At 38.6% G+C, this 15,064-nt stretch overlaps 1 protein-coding gene across 4 annotated transcripts in view; it reads left to right on the forward strand.

The window, feature by feature from the left end:
• The window catches only part of RGS12 (regulator of G protein signaling 12), a 168,036-nt gene that overhangs the window by 52,290 nt on the left and 100,682 nt on the right, over window positions 1–15,064 (forward strand). Inside the window, exon 1 of one of the 4 annotated variants that reach the window (XM_030563836.1) lies at window positions 2,483–2,572. The exons of 2 other annotated variants lie outside the window; for them this stretch is intronic. In XM_030563836.1, the coding sequence (XP_030419696.1) occupies window positions 2,507–2,572 (66 nt within the window). In that variant the 5' untranslated portion in view covers window positions 2,483–2,506. Of the gene's footprint in view, window positions 1–2,482; window positions 2,573–8,706; window positions 8,944–15,064 lie in introns of those variants that run through there. One more of the 4 variants, XM_030563837.1, reaches the window with a different exon arrangement.

Raw genomic sequence — 15,064 nt, forward strand, 5'->3', positions numbered from 1 at the left:
TGACAATCCCCATAGCATGAAGACACTTGTGCCCTGCTACTAACACAACCTACTGAAAGCAGTGCTGAAATGAGGCATACTGAGTCTCTCAAGTGTCCGGGAAGCGGATGTACCACCGCCCCCATTAGAAGGGCATGACCCCCCACCCCAATTGCCTCTTATCCTTTGCACATCTCTGCTAACGTACTCTAGATAATCCATCTACCATTTAATACTGCTCAGCCTAACACAGTGAATGTACCTGGGGTGCAGGCAGATAACTCCGAGTGGCTACTGCCAGCTCCAGTGGGTCAGAGTTAAGGTTGCATTGCATATGCATGTATCTTAATTCTGTATTTCCTGGTTTTCAAAAGTTTGAGTATTTCTGAAATCAGCATTTTGGAAGAGGACAGGATGTCACCAGGCAACCTTAACCCCGTTTCAGTGAAGTGTTTTTGGTCAGTGAATCATCCATGCAGTTCAGGTCAGGGTTGGCTCCAGGCACCAGCTGAGCAAGCTCGTGCTTGGGGCAGCAGATTCTACTGGGCGCATTCCGCCCAAACTTAGGACGGCACGGCTGCTTTTTTTTTTTTTGTTCGCTGCTCCGGCCGTCCTGTAGGGGGCGGAGGAGGGGAGCACCCTGCAGCAACCTCGGCAGGGCAGTCTGCATCCTTCCCTCCTCGCCGACCGGAGCGGAGCCCTCCCAGCAGGTGGCGCGGCAGTTGGGGCCGCGTGGTGAGCGCCCCACTGAAGTGCTGGCCGTCCCTCTTCTCTGTCTCCCACCTCGCTCTCTCCCCTTCCCCCCATTAGACCGGGCGCGCACTCTGCAGCACAGGGAGTCCCCTTTTTGTTTTGTTTTTCCCTGTTTTGCTGGCCGCTCTGTTGTTTCTCCCCCCGTCCCCCCACTTTGCCACTCCAGCCGCGCCGTGTTCCCCTCCCCTTTGCCGCTCCAGCCACGGCGTGTTCACCTCCCCGCTTTGCCACTCCAGCCGTGCCGTGTTCCCCCCCTTCCCGCTTTGCCGCTCCCCCCCGCCCACTGTGCTGCTTCGGTGGCCCCACCCTTTTTTTTTTTTTTTTTTTTTTTAACTTGAGGCCGCAAAAAAGCCAGAGCCAGCCCTTGTTCAGGTCCAGGGATGGGGGAAGAAGTCACTTGCTAGCCTAGTGTTCCTGTTCCCCTTCCCTTTCTATTCTACTGTTTCTGCTTCTGGCTGATGTGTCTTTTTCTCATGGCTTTTGATTGGCCACCATGTAGGTGGGTGATTGAGCTTCTTCCCCACATGATGTTGCTGTCAGACAGACTCCTAGAGGCTTGGTGCATGTTTTAGTGAATTAAGATTTTATTAAATGTGTTGGATTGCCATCTCTAGAGATGCAATTCTTCTGTTTATTCACAGAATAGGTACTGCACAGGCAACAGCAGTGCAAGCTTCCCTCACACTGTTCTGATACTCTGCTCCACATTTCACTGAATGGGGATTCTGCTAAAAGCTGGTGCTATTCAGTCTCTACAATCCATTTGCTAGCTAGTTAGTCAAGTGGGATTACTAGAAAGGTGCCACCTAAGTTTTCTACCATATGGACACCTGTTAGTTAGAAGTTAATCTGAGATCACCAAATACATTTTATCTGTTTTCTTGATAAAGAAAAAACCACCCCCCCTTTGCTTAGTGTGTGTCTCCAAACCAAATGCTGAAAAAGAGATGAAATCCTAGTTTCTTAGCTGTGTAAACCATGTTTGGGTTCCTTTATGATATTACACATGTATCTCTGCCCTGCTTGTCTGCTACGTTCTGATGAGCAGGTGTGGTATTGAAATTTACAAGAATACTATTTCACCTGGAACAGGTTTCTTGTAAATTTCAATACCTTCCTTACTCAGAAGGACAGAGAGCAGAAAGGCAAGATGAAGTAAATGGCATAATATGCGCACATGATTGCAGTTGTGAAGAAACATGCAGCTGCATGCCCAGAAACAGAAAGAAAGTTTCTCTAAGTTTAGTTGTATCAATTTTGTGTCCTTTTTCAATTTAATGTTAATTTGTATCTGAAACAAAATATTTAAAATACAAGTTGAATGATCTGTTTCATACATATAATGTTCATTTAAGAGGAATTTATTAAAAACAAAATGTTTAATTTGGAAAGGAAAATAGTTGACTCAATACCTAAACAAGTTTGGACATACACGTTAAAACTGAGTCTCTTAGGCCTCCATTAAATGCATTTTGCAGTAGAAGCTTCTCCAGTGGCATCTTATCTTGACAGAAACGTTATTATTATGTATAACTTGCCTAAACAATGTTTTAAAAGCTTGAGCACAGGCAGTTTGTTCTTTAGACAGGCATTTATACAGAACCAGTACTGAGTCAGGGCGGGGAATGCATTGAGGAGGAGGAGAATGAGAGAGGTGGTATTAAGGACAATAGGTTGAAGAGCTTCATGTATTTTATTAGCCTCTCAAGAAGTAAATATGTGTTCAACTTCAGAAAGCGCTTAACAGTAAAGTTAAGGGGACTGTTTTGTAACAATGAGAGAAACATTACTCAGGCACTATTTATACATGGAGAAAGCTTTTACTGTTAGTCAAGTGTCTGTAAGTATAAAGTTTTGTTTATCTAAAATGAGCAGAAAGCAGGAATATGCATTAAAGGATAGTTTTCAAAGCTAAGGAATTTTGTTAATGCAATACAAAGTATTTCTAAGAAGTTAGACTTTTAACAAGATAAAGTTTGTAAGTACTTAATGAGTTGACTTTCTGTATGAGCTCTAATGAGAATGTAATCAATACACTGTTTATATAGATGTATTTTCAAATATAGGTTGAGTAACATAAAGTTTTACATGTGTGGGAACTGTACACTAGTTGTAAAGATGTTTATCTAGTGGGTTTTGTTTTTATTCCTTTTTTGTCATATTGGCAGTTACTTAATTTTCTTCAAACTGTAATGCTCTTGTATCCATGAAATAAGAGTGCCTTTTTAAACTTAGAAAGGTATCTGTTAATTGTCACAGTTGTTTCCAAGGTGTATAGTTTAGATGATTTTCTGTGGTTTGGATATTCAGCCAGCAATTCAGATTACCGATGGCTTATTATTAATTACCAGATAAAAACTTAATACTATATACAGTATTTATAGAATATATAACTTCAGAGACTTTTTGGAGCTTCATTTTGTTTTCTCTTCTCTTAATCTCTTGCTAGTCAGAACACACAAATTTTGAAGATAATGGCAATATATATTACTAGGCTTTGTTTTTTTAGAGCTTCATTTTGTTTTCTCTTCTCTTAATCTCTTGCTAGTCAGAACACACAAATTTTGAAGATAATGGCAATATATATTACTAGGCTTTGTTTTTTTAAAGTCTCAAACTAGTTTCTTTTTGCTGATTCATTTTAGGATTAAAGAAAAGTCTCTGTTTTTTTAAATGAAAAGGGAAATGTGTATTTTAGAAGTGCTAGACTTAAAAAGAGAAGTGAGTACACTAGTTACATTACTAATGAACAGTCATTTAATGCAGGGGCTGCAATAATCTGAATCTCTGAAACTCAGTTTGGGGGTAGGAGGAAGCTCAAAGAGGCTTAATATGTGTGGGTGGTCTGTCACTTAATCATATCCTCCTTATGTGTAATTTAATTTTACTATTCGGCTGTAATTCACGTATGAAGTTGTTTTTCATTCTGGATATGCAATTAACATTCACTCCTGGGTTTTTTTGTTTTTTTTTTTAAACAATCTTATCTGTCAAGGAAATTCAGATGGCTTAAACTTTATACGTTGATCAGCACTTTGCAAAAAACTGTTGTATTTACAGAGCAACAATATGTTTTTGAATTATGAAAAAGGCTAATTTCAGTAGTCAATTTATAATTAAAGGGGTCAAAAGATTTGTTCTAAGCATTTAAAATATGGCTTTGGGGACAATATGTTTTCAAACTAGCTCTCTGTTTAGCAAATGTCTGTTTAGATCTAAACTTTGAAAACGTGCACAAAAAAGTCTTGGTAAAACTTGCATTTTTGTTGACAGAAGAGGGCACTCAACAACAATTTGAATTAGGCCTTTTCATTTTGCTAAATTAGTTACATTGAAAAACTTAGTGTTTAACAAGTTTTGCAGTTGTCTAGTCTTTGAATTGTTTATGTAAAGTGTAAATTCAAAAGGAGTTTTATGCTAGTATATATTCTAGGAATAAATAGGAATTTTGCCTTCTGCTGATGTAGTTAAACTAAAATGCATTGGATGGGAGTCTCCTTTTCCCTTTTCTACTAGTGGAATGTATGTTCTCTTTTTACTGCTTAGGAGCAGGCAAACACTTGCCAAAAAGTACTAGTTGACAGCTAATAAAAATAAGTTTCAAAAGTTTTCCAAGTAATTTTATTTTTATATTATTGTATGTGTTTCTTCCATCTATCTTATTTTTTTATTTCAATAACCAAGGACATTTGAATTAAATGGGATGCTCCTAACAAAATTCTCTTGCTCCTTTTTTCATGCAAATGGTTATTTTCTTTGTCCTGTAGTGAAGAATGAGAAAAGAGTTGATATAAGGTGAATGAGCATTAAGATCTTTTAGTCAAACAGTGTTTTCTACCTGCTCCAAATTTACAAGAGCTTTTCCTTTTCCTAGTTGCTTAGCAGCTTTTTTGCTTTCTTCTTTCTTTTTGCTCACTGATGTTCATTTTTTGTTCATCCAAAACTAATCTTTATTCCCTGTCATTTCTGCCTTTCTCTCAGGCTTCTCTTGCTGGAACCATGTAGACAAAAGAAAAAATATCTTCTTCCAGGATGGGGAGAGAAAAAGAGACTAATTCTGGGTTTTAGTCTCCTTAGCCCTTTTTAGTTTCAAAGCAGCTGAAATTGGACTTACAAATGCCTCCATTGATGCATCTGAATTGGTCATTTTAGAGCTCCTATGTCATGATTTTAACATTTTTCATTAATAGCTTCTGTAAATTAATAGGCTGGAGTATTATAGAGACTAGCCCCTTCCAAATTTGGGCTATCTGATTTTGATCTGGCTGGTTTATAAATGCAAACATTGTTTCAAAATAATCTAACATTTTGAATACAGCAGCTGCTGAGATACTCTGGAAAAAATTAGAGGGAAATTAATTTTTAAAGGGGCTTCTTCACAGCCACCATCATTAACATGCTTTCTTTGTGAGCTAATGGAACTTCTAGTTGGAAAAAAATGTGCACGTGGAATGCAAGTTCATTTCAGTGAAATAAAAATCAGTGACTGTCTGTCTGTCTACACTATAGAATTTAGGTTTCCTGCACCAAGTACAAGTGCCTGGAATCCTTATAAAGCACTGCCCACACACAGTGTTCCTAATATTAGTGTTTTATTGTGAGTACACCAGCTGCAAGCAAGTCTTGCAAATGCCTCCAGCTGTATGTGTTTATTTCAAATCATTCTGGTGCTTATGTGGATAGGAAGCAAGTATGTTACAGCTGCACTAGTTCAATTGGTCTTTCCAGAGCAGGATACTTTCTGGGGTACTCTGACTCACCATTCAGTCAACATCGTGGACATGAATCCTCTTAATTTGTGCTCCCTTTGAAGGGCTTCCACAGGAATATTCTCCAGGAAGTCTCTGACTTGGTTATGATGCCCTATCCTCATCTCAGGTAGCAATATCATGCACCTTGTCCCCAGCATCCATGTAAGTATGGTGTACAAGCTACTCACTATTTTGTTATTTGAAGTCATGCCTTCTGCAGTCCAGCTGTTCTAGTGTCATGGTTTCAGCTTGCCCAGTATAGACATCAGGGCTCTTCTAAAGACCTGGTGTAACAAAGTCCAAACTGAACTCCATGGCCTAGTTTGTTGAATAGTGTGTCAGTGTTGGCGGAGCTTAGCATAAATTGGAATGTTAAGCAGTGTTGGGTGCAAAATTAAGAGCAATATGACAGGCTATCAAAAATCACTACAAAACGAGCTGGATCTCATCCAGTGCCATCATAGTCTTTAGATCTTGTTCTCTGCCACGCCTCATGGTCTGTTCAAACTCATTTCACCATCTCAGTACAGTACCTGATGGAAAAAGTCCAAACTGAGCAGTCATCTCACTTTCTCTGAGAAGCACTCAATTTGGATAAGTGGAGAAAAAGGTGTTGATTCTCAGGGATACAATTCCCAGAACAAACTTGGCCCTAGAATACTTTGTAGGTTCTCCAACAAACCCTCACTCCCAAGGTGGTGTTCTTAGAACCAATGGAAAGGTATTGTGACAGATTTATAATGCACTGAACAGAAATATTCGTATGTGGTCCTTGGAAAAGTTAGTAATCTTGAAAATTGTGTAGTCACAAACAATGAGAAAAGGGGGAAAACTGAAAACTCATGAAATGATAAATGGGGTATAAAAATAAATTCCAAGGTACTGCTTTTAAAAACTATTTGGCATAGGAAAAGCAGATTGCAATCATATTGAATCATAGGTGATCTAAGTGTTTCAAGTTTATAGTCTTGAAGGAAAGACTCAGACTCAGTTACTTTCATGGAAATGTATTTTTTAATAAACTACATGAACTAAACATAAAGAATAATTCTATATATGGTGAGCACTCTCTCAGAAGGCAGGAAGAACAACCAGAGTAGTGAACCAGGAACATAAATTGTGAATATAACAGATCACAGAGATAATTATGAAATTTTTACAGCAGAAAGTCTTGAAGTTTAGAGGATTGAAAAATTTCCTTTTCCCGGTGTGGGCCTCTGCACTCACAAGGAGAGGAGAGAGAGCTAACACAAAGATCAGGTTTCCCAGACCTAGATCGGTTACCATTTTGTACCCAGCAAAGGGAATGTTTTGTATTCTGGGACAAAGTCTGCACAAAAAATGTGTGGGAGGGTTGCGGGAGGTGATGGTAGAATCAAATAGATACTGCAGAAGAGAACCAAAATTATTTGGACTGAATCATGTTGCATCAAATGTAAGGGAACCTCTTTTGTTTTACTGTGCACTGGGTGGTTCAGGCCACACAAGATGTTGTGTTGAAATCCTTACGTGCCATGGAGCAGTAGTCTGAGAAGGTTCTTTCTGAAGCGGTGTTGTAGGATGTGCATTGGCCTGGCCAGTGCACTTGCAACTACAGAATTGACTACAGTTGCTGTATAGGCAGCATTACAGATGCTGCAGACGTTAAGGGTTTCTGCCCCCATAGAGACCCCCTTGCAAAAGCCTGTTCAGGCTTTGCACAGAAAACTAGAATCTGACACTTAATGCTAAATCTAAAAAATATTAGTGATTTTATAAGCTGTTGTTAATTCTTTGAGAATAGTTTTACTAGTTTAATGTGGTTCAGAAAAAACAATATGTAATGTTTAAACATAAAACCTTTCCTGGTGATACTTACTTTAGTTTTTAATGCTTGATTATTGTCACATGTGGTAAAATTAATATTGTTCTGACAAGACCATTTAGTTGATTGGCATACTAAGCCCCTAAATAATGGAGGATGTAATATGTGTAACAAAGTTTCTTTCTTCAAATTTACTTCAAAGGCACTAGGCACTTGCACTGATAAAATTTAAAGGATGAAAAACAAATCCAAACCAGTTGCAATTCACAGAATGTATATTGTTCAGTTACTTACCTTATGTCTATATTTCTGGAATGCTTGCATAATAAGACTTTTTACCTCTACTTTCATCTTGTGTTTGGAGTAAACTTTGTTTTCTCATCTCACTCTAAATGAAATCAGTAAGGGACATAAATGTTAGCTAACTGCTGTATTAAACAGAGTACCTAGCGGTTACCACTCCTCCCACCATGTTCTAGACCTAGGTCATCTTATGCTTCGGATGCTAACTTGCTAAGTGATCTTGGATAAAGGCACTAAACTTCTTTGTGCCTCAGTTTCTCCCTCTGTAAAAGGAGGTCTATACTTGCAGCCCTGACAGGAATATTGTAATGCTGAATTCATGTTTGTGAAGTGCTTTAAGGTCCACAGAGGGAATGCATTAGAAATGATGCAGCAGGCAATTCTAGAGGCGCTTAAAATAGTATATTTGTATTATGAATGTTGCAGAAATAAAAGCAATTAAGTTTTTGATTTTTTTTTGGTAAATGGCAGCAGACATCATGAAATTTGCACTGTGGACAGATTTCATCGCTTGAATAAAAACACTGATAAAAGACAAATTACTAGGCTCTCTCTGCTCTTAGATTCACATGATGGATTTCTTCTTCTGCTCTTCCTACAGTACATGCATGTGTCTTTTGACATCAGTGAAGCATGGGTAGCGTGTACAGTAAGTAGGGAGTGCAGAATATCAGTCAAGAGCTCTCCTGTGATGATCTGAGAGCAGAATTTTGCTCTGAAATTGTTTGCTCTTGAATTGAACCCTGTATGCAAAGTTTCCTTGTCATGTAGATCTTTACGTGTGAGTTGTAGTGCTAACCACTTAAAAGTTTAATGTAACAGGCCATTTTGAGGTGGTTTACTTTCTACTGGTCTGTCAGTGTAAACCTCGGAAAAATAGTGATTTATTATGGAAATGTTTCTACAACTATAATGGTGGTGAACAGTAATGCTTTATTAAAAGCCAAGTTATTAGAAGCTGGTTTGTTGTATAAATGATTATCATGCAACCACACTTCATTTTATTTTCCTGATTTGTTATAGGATATACATTAAATGAAATCACAGCATGATTTCTATGAACTGATCTTGCATTTTTGTGAGAGATAATTGAGATCTAATCTGAATCCCTGACGAACCACAGCTTCCTGCAGTGGTCTGTTGCTATGGGTAACATAAAGGGAGTAAAATAGAACTTCATACGAAATGCCTTTAAACTTTACTGGCATGTACAGGCACAGAATAGGGCTGAATCATATACTTTAATCTTTGAGAAGCTGATGGGTCAAGAAATTTTTTTTTCAATCTTAAGGGAAGATGAATTTAGGAAGAGTATTGTTAGCAAAAATAACTGCTGTTTCTTTTGAAGAGCGGGTAAGTGATATGAATTATATTTAGCCAACACAAGGCAGTGTTGCAGTGAAAATTAGAGGAGAGTATTATAATCAGATTCAGAGTTATTGCATTTTTGGCTTAGTTTTTGTCTCTTCTACATTAAAACAATGTTAGATCAGAAACTTTTGGAATAATATGTGATTTTCTTTAAAGCAAACCATGACTGGAATATATTTTATTTTTCCATCATAGCTACCTATGTTAAGGAAATTGTGTATAGAGGTTATATGGTCAGGCTCTAACATTCAGATTTACTCTGAAATTTAACTGAAAAACTTAATTGTGGCTAATATTTACAAATTCAACTGTTCATAATATATACCTACTTAATGTATGTGCAGTATGTATTACAGATATCTTTTCTTCAGTATAAATAGTACAATATTTTATTTTTGAAAGCATGTATATAGTTTTTAATCACAGTCATTTTAAGAATAGATTTTGGTTTTAGCCATTTGATTTAAATGTTGTTTAATTATTTTTGTTCATGCAAAAAAGGTTGTTTTAATAGGAACGCCTAGCTCTTAGAGGAATTCTGAATGTGGCAATAAAAGATTTATTCTTCTTTGCCAGATTTGCTATGCATATTTTGTTTTTATGTAGCTTAGATAAAGTATGTGACAGGAAAATAATTTTAAAGGACATTCTGTAGAAAAAATATTCAGTTAAATCTCCATTGAGCAACAATGTGCAGTAGTTTAAATTGATTTCTTCCCTGTGAATTGTTACTTTTACAATGTCTTTCCTATTAGCTATTCTAAATGCACCCTTTCATAAGAGAAAACTGAAAGCAATAAGCTATCTAACATGCCTTATTTAAGCGGCTTGGTGGTGAGGATCTTGTTGACAAAATCTTACATCAGAAAGTCAGTAACAACCATTTTTTAAAAAGAAGGTAGAAATAATATTGATTACTGATGTTTAGGTCAAAAACATATTTGAGACGATTAATTACAATGAAAATGCAAGATGCTCTAAAATATATTTAACAAATATATGAATATAAATATAATAAAAGATATATTTTAAATTTTGATTGTCAAGTATATTTTAGAATAGGGTTTCCCAAATTATGGGGTAAAATCCCCAGATGGGTCATGGGAGTACATAAAAACTGTAAACTTTTGCAAACACTCAATTTAATACATTTAAAATGATTTTAAAAGATACATAATGTAATCCTTCTGATGGTGTGACAGAGGATCTGGGCAACTGGCCATAATTCATATATCTTGGCAAAAAGGAAAAACTGCTTGAGATAGTTTATCAAGAGGTTGATCAAAACTAAATACAACCAGACAACTTCATGTGTGAAATGCATTCTCTGGACTAAGTAGTTAAATGTTTGAAAGGTGGCTATTAATTGCAAGAGTCTTTGTATCCTCAGTGGTCCATCTCCTAGAGAATGAAGCTAGTCCCCAGACCGTATTGTCTGTGTATAGGTATCTTGAGAAAAGTAGTTTGGAAAGTGGAGACAGCTGTCTTGGATCAGAGGAAACACATTTACTTGCACACTGATCCCAATGAATGGGCTTAATAAGCAAGTCCCGACATCAGTGAGGGAGATCTCTGGACACAGCAAAGATTTGCAGTGACAAAGATGGTGCAATGACAGCCAGTGAGGCTACATATCTGGACTTGGGAGATGTGTAAACCTGGGTCTGTTTTAACAAACCATTTTTTTATTTCAATTTCTTTTACTAATCTTGTTTTTATTAAGATTGCTATTGTATTGGTAACTTCATACGTAAGTCTTCAAAAAGAATTGAAATACATAGCTTCTAGAAAGAAGTTCTGAAGAGTAAATAGTTTCTGGAATTTGCACCCTCCACTTAGTCTCAGTTATGGGACATGGACAGAAGAGTCTGCTCTCATTGAGTTGTGTTAACACCAGGCTGAAATGGATGAACTCAAAAGGCAAAGCCAAAAGACAAATGAGAAGATGAGAGTTGGAGGCGGGTGCATATGTCTGATATTTCCCCCATATTGTTGCAATCTGGAACCCCAAATATTGGTTCAGTTTAGAGGGCTAGATGTAGGAGGAAAGAAATGATGTATCCCATTAAGGCTACTGTACTGTTGTCATCTTGGAACCCCGTCATGTTTTATTGTAGCCTACTGCATGATATAAGTATTTACAAAATGTTCTAGACTCCTTTCTGCAATTTTTCAAAGGTGTCTAAGAGAGCTAGGCACTCAACTCCTGTTGAATTTCAGGCTCCTTTGAAAATCCCAACCTCTGCTAAAAACATTATTATGGGCAAAACAATTGGATAGCTGATATGGGATTCAATAAAGAACTGAAGGAGGGTAATATAATATAATTAGTATAATACATACCAGTCCCCATGGGTTTATGGAAAATAGGTCTTTCTTTTTTTGATGTGAGTACATATTTGATTGATAAAGGTAACAGTGTTGATGTAATACACTTAGACTTCTGTAAAGCTTGGTACCGCATGACATTTTCATTAAGAAACTAGAATGATACAAAATTAACATGGTACACATTACATGGATAAAAAACCTGACTGACTGATGGTTATCGAAATGCAATTGTAATCATAATCTATTGGGTGTGTTGATAGTGAGGCCCCTCAGGGATCAGTTTTTGGCCCTGTGCTGTTGAACTTTTTTATCAATGACTTGGAAGAAGATATAAAATCATTACTGTTAAAATTTTCAAGATGACACAGTTGTGGGAATGGTGAAAATGAGGAGGAGAGGTTACTGATTCAGGGTGGTCTGGATTGTTTGTAAGATGGGTGCGGACACACATACACAGTGCAACCAGTAGGCGGCTGCCTAGGGTGCATAGTGGTTGAGGGCGCCTAAAAGACTGCTCTGGTGAGGAGGTGGATTGGAGGTGAGCGGGGATGGGGGTTGCTGGGAGCACCACCTGCAGTAATGGGGGAGGGGCAGACAGGGGAACCGCTCCGCACCTCAGATCGCCTCCATTCTGCCTCCTCCGCTGAGCTCACAGCCCCCACTCTAATTCTTCTCCAATCGGCACCGCAAGCCTGGGAGAGGAGGAGAATGAGAGTGCGCTCAGTGGAGTGGAGGAGAGCTGGGGTGGGCCCCCCAGGCGGGGTTAGCTGCTGCGGAGCAGGCAGGGTTAGATTCCATCGGGTGGGGGGGCTCCCCGGGCGGACTTAGCTGCCGTGGAGGGAGGGCTCCCCTGGCGGGGTTATCTGTGTGTGGGGGGAAGTGGCGGGATGGGCTAGCTGCCACGGGAGGCAAGGTTAGCTGCCGCGGGGGGGCTCCTCTGGTGGGAGGGGCAGGTGGCCATGGTTAGCTGCTGCGGGGGGAGGGGGTGGTGGGCAGGGTTAGCTAGGTGGGGCAGTGGCACAAGGTGGAAGTTTCGCCGAGGGCGCGAAATTTCCTTGCACCCGGTGTGTGTGTGTGTGAGAGAGCTCAGAGCTAGGAGCAAAGATTTACAGGCCATGCTGTGACAGTGCTGCCCGTGGGAGCCAGCTGAAGTCACTCAATCAGGGTGAACTGCAAACAAAACGGGGCAGACAAACCCCAAACGCTAGTGGTTATTCCAATACTTAGATTTACCAAGCCAGCACAAAACAGCTTCTGTAGTACCTCACTGGTCACTTAGAAGTCCAAACAACGCAGTTTCCTTAAAGTGCCCAGCCTCAGGCCTCCATCCAGACACACCTGTCAAACATATGATGATGATTCCTGAAATCTTACTTCATCATATAAAAGAAAAGGTTCTTCCAATCCCAAAGGATCAGCCACATACCCAGGTCCAATTATAACTTAGATCTTACCCACAATACACGCTACAGCCAATTCTTATTAACTAAGCTAAAATTTATTAGAAAAGAAAAGAGAGAGAGTGTTGGTTAAAAGATTAATACACATACAGACTTGAATTCAATTGTTGAGGTTCAGCAACGTAGCAGAGGTGAGCTTGTAGTAGCCAAAAGTCCTTTTAGAAATAGTCCATAGGTTATAGTCCAAGGTCCATATTCAGAGTGGCTCCAGTCAATGACTGGGGATCTCAATCCTTGTGGCTTAAGGTTTCCCCTTCTTGAAAGCCAAAGCAGATCTGAGATGAAGAAGGATCGTGTCCTAGGCTTCTTATACATTTCCAGCAGCCTTTTGGCCTGAGAAAACAATAGGCTTAACTCCTTCTCCCAAACATCCTGGCAATTAGCACAGAGTAATTTATCCATTAAACAGTTCAGATACAGGTTACCACAACTTTCAAAGAGACACATAGACAATAATGCTATATCACTCAAGTATCATCTTAAATGCTAATATTCCTTTTTTGATCTTTGAATTAAAACTATAGCAATAGACAAGACTTGTTTGCTGACCTCCCAAGACCTGAGCAAACATCTGCTCTTCTACCTCTAACAATGCAGACTTGCATTTCAAAGCTCTGTTCATTTACATATCTTGCTAACCAGTTCTTAAGGTTCACCCATGGGTCAGGTCAGTGGTGAGGTGAGTTAATTAACTCTTTCTGGCCCTGTCACCTTTCAATGAGATATTATATTACACTCATAACGTCACAATGCTTACAGAATGGTGGGAAGCAGTGATAGATAATCAGCTGAACATGAGCTCCCAGTATGATGCTGTGTCCAGAAGATCTATTGCAATTCTTGGTGTATAAATAGGAGACTCTCATATAGGAGTAAAGAGGTTGTATTACCTCTGTGTTTGGCACAAGTGAGATTGTTACTGGAATATTGTATCCAGTTTTGGAGTCCACAATTCAAGAAGTGTGTTGAAAAATTGGAAAAGATTCAGAGAAGAGTCCATGTTGTATGCTGATAGATTGACAAGATAAATAGATTAAGCTCTTCTAAAGAGAAGGTTAAGGGATGACAAATATGACATGTAGTTTTATGTCCTTTAATTCAAAACTATGATGTGTTCTGAAATGCTGGCTGCCAAAGGTAGGTAAACTTCTAAATGTTGCAACAATTTTGAAATCCAACTTCTGTCCCTGAAAGATGAACTTGAGGATTTTTTTAGACTTCCCTGTGCAGTTGACATCTCAAGTTGTACACCCTGGAGCTGCTACCAAATTGAAACCGATACCTTTATTAAATAATTGTTCTGTGCTGTATCAATCATTGCTGAGGATGTCAAAAGGCAACTGCTTTCAACCCCCCTCTACAGCGGAATCATAACTTACCAGTTTAACTTGATGAGTCAACTGAAGTCTGTGGTCCTGCTAATATGAAAGAGCAGTGCCTTCCCTCAAATAATGGGCATCTCCCAGTAAACTGCTCTAAGATAAGCCTTTCTTGAAACCAGCTGGAATCAAACTCCTGATGAACTTCAGGAATTGGGATGACTAGATGGTCTTTCTCACTTGCTAGGGCTTTGGTGCAAAGAGGAATTTCATAGAGTATCTTTCAGATGGAACTTAAGGCTGTTGGCTGTGCCTTGAAGGAATTGCCCCTTTCCTTGTGGAATATGATAATTAGGAGGCCATGGCTTATGTTGCTGCCTCTTGCACTGTAAGTGCCTCCCTTTGATCATAGATAATCAGGACTCTAGTAAACTGCAAGGAAGAACATTACAGTGTCCACCTCCTACGTGCATAGAGATACCAAGTGGATAAGCAGGAAATATTCCTGCTGATGAAGATGCTGCAAGATGTTTTGGGTTTCGCAGGCCTTTAATTCATTTTTTTTTTAAAAATTCAGTTATCGATTACCACCACGCTCCTGGCATATAAGCATGTCTTTATTTGGAACCCAGAATCTCTTTTGAGTTCTAATCTGGATGTGAACATATTTTGAATGACTAATACAATTCAGATTTCTACTCTGCTATTCTCAAAATTTTTTAGCTAACAAATACTTTTGTAAAAAAGCAAAATTGCATATCTGATATGAAATAGCAAAATAAAAGTCTAAGGGTTTCTCAGAGTTTCAATAAATGTAAGAGATTCTTTTAATAAAATATTTCAGTATGTTTAGAAATATCTTTAAAATTAGGTTCCAGGTACTCTTGAGCAATAAATGAATTGCCTTGTGATTTTATGTTGCTTATCATTTTACCGGATGCAGGAATTGTGCAATTGTGTAGGAATCAGAGAGGTGTGTAAATGTTGAATAAA

Source organism: Gopherus evgoodei, chromosome 5 (genome assembly GCF_007399415.2).
Source record: "Gopherus evgoodei ecotype Sinaloan lineage chromosome 5, rGopEvg1_v1.p, whole genome shotgun sequence".
Lineage (NCBI taxonomy): Eukaryota > Metazoa > Chordata > Testudines > Testudinidae > Gopherus > Gopherus evgoodei.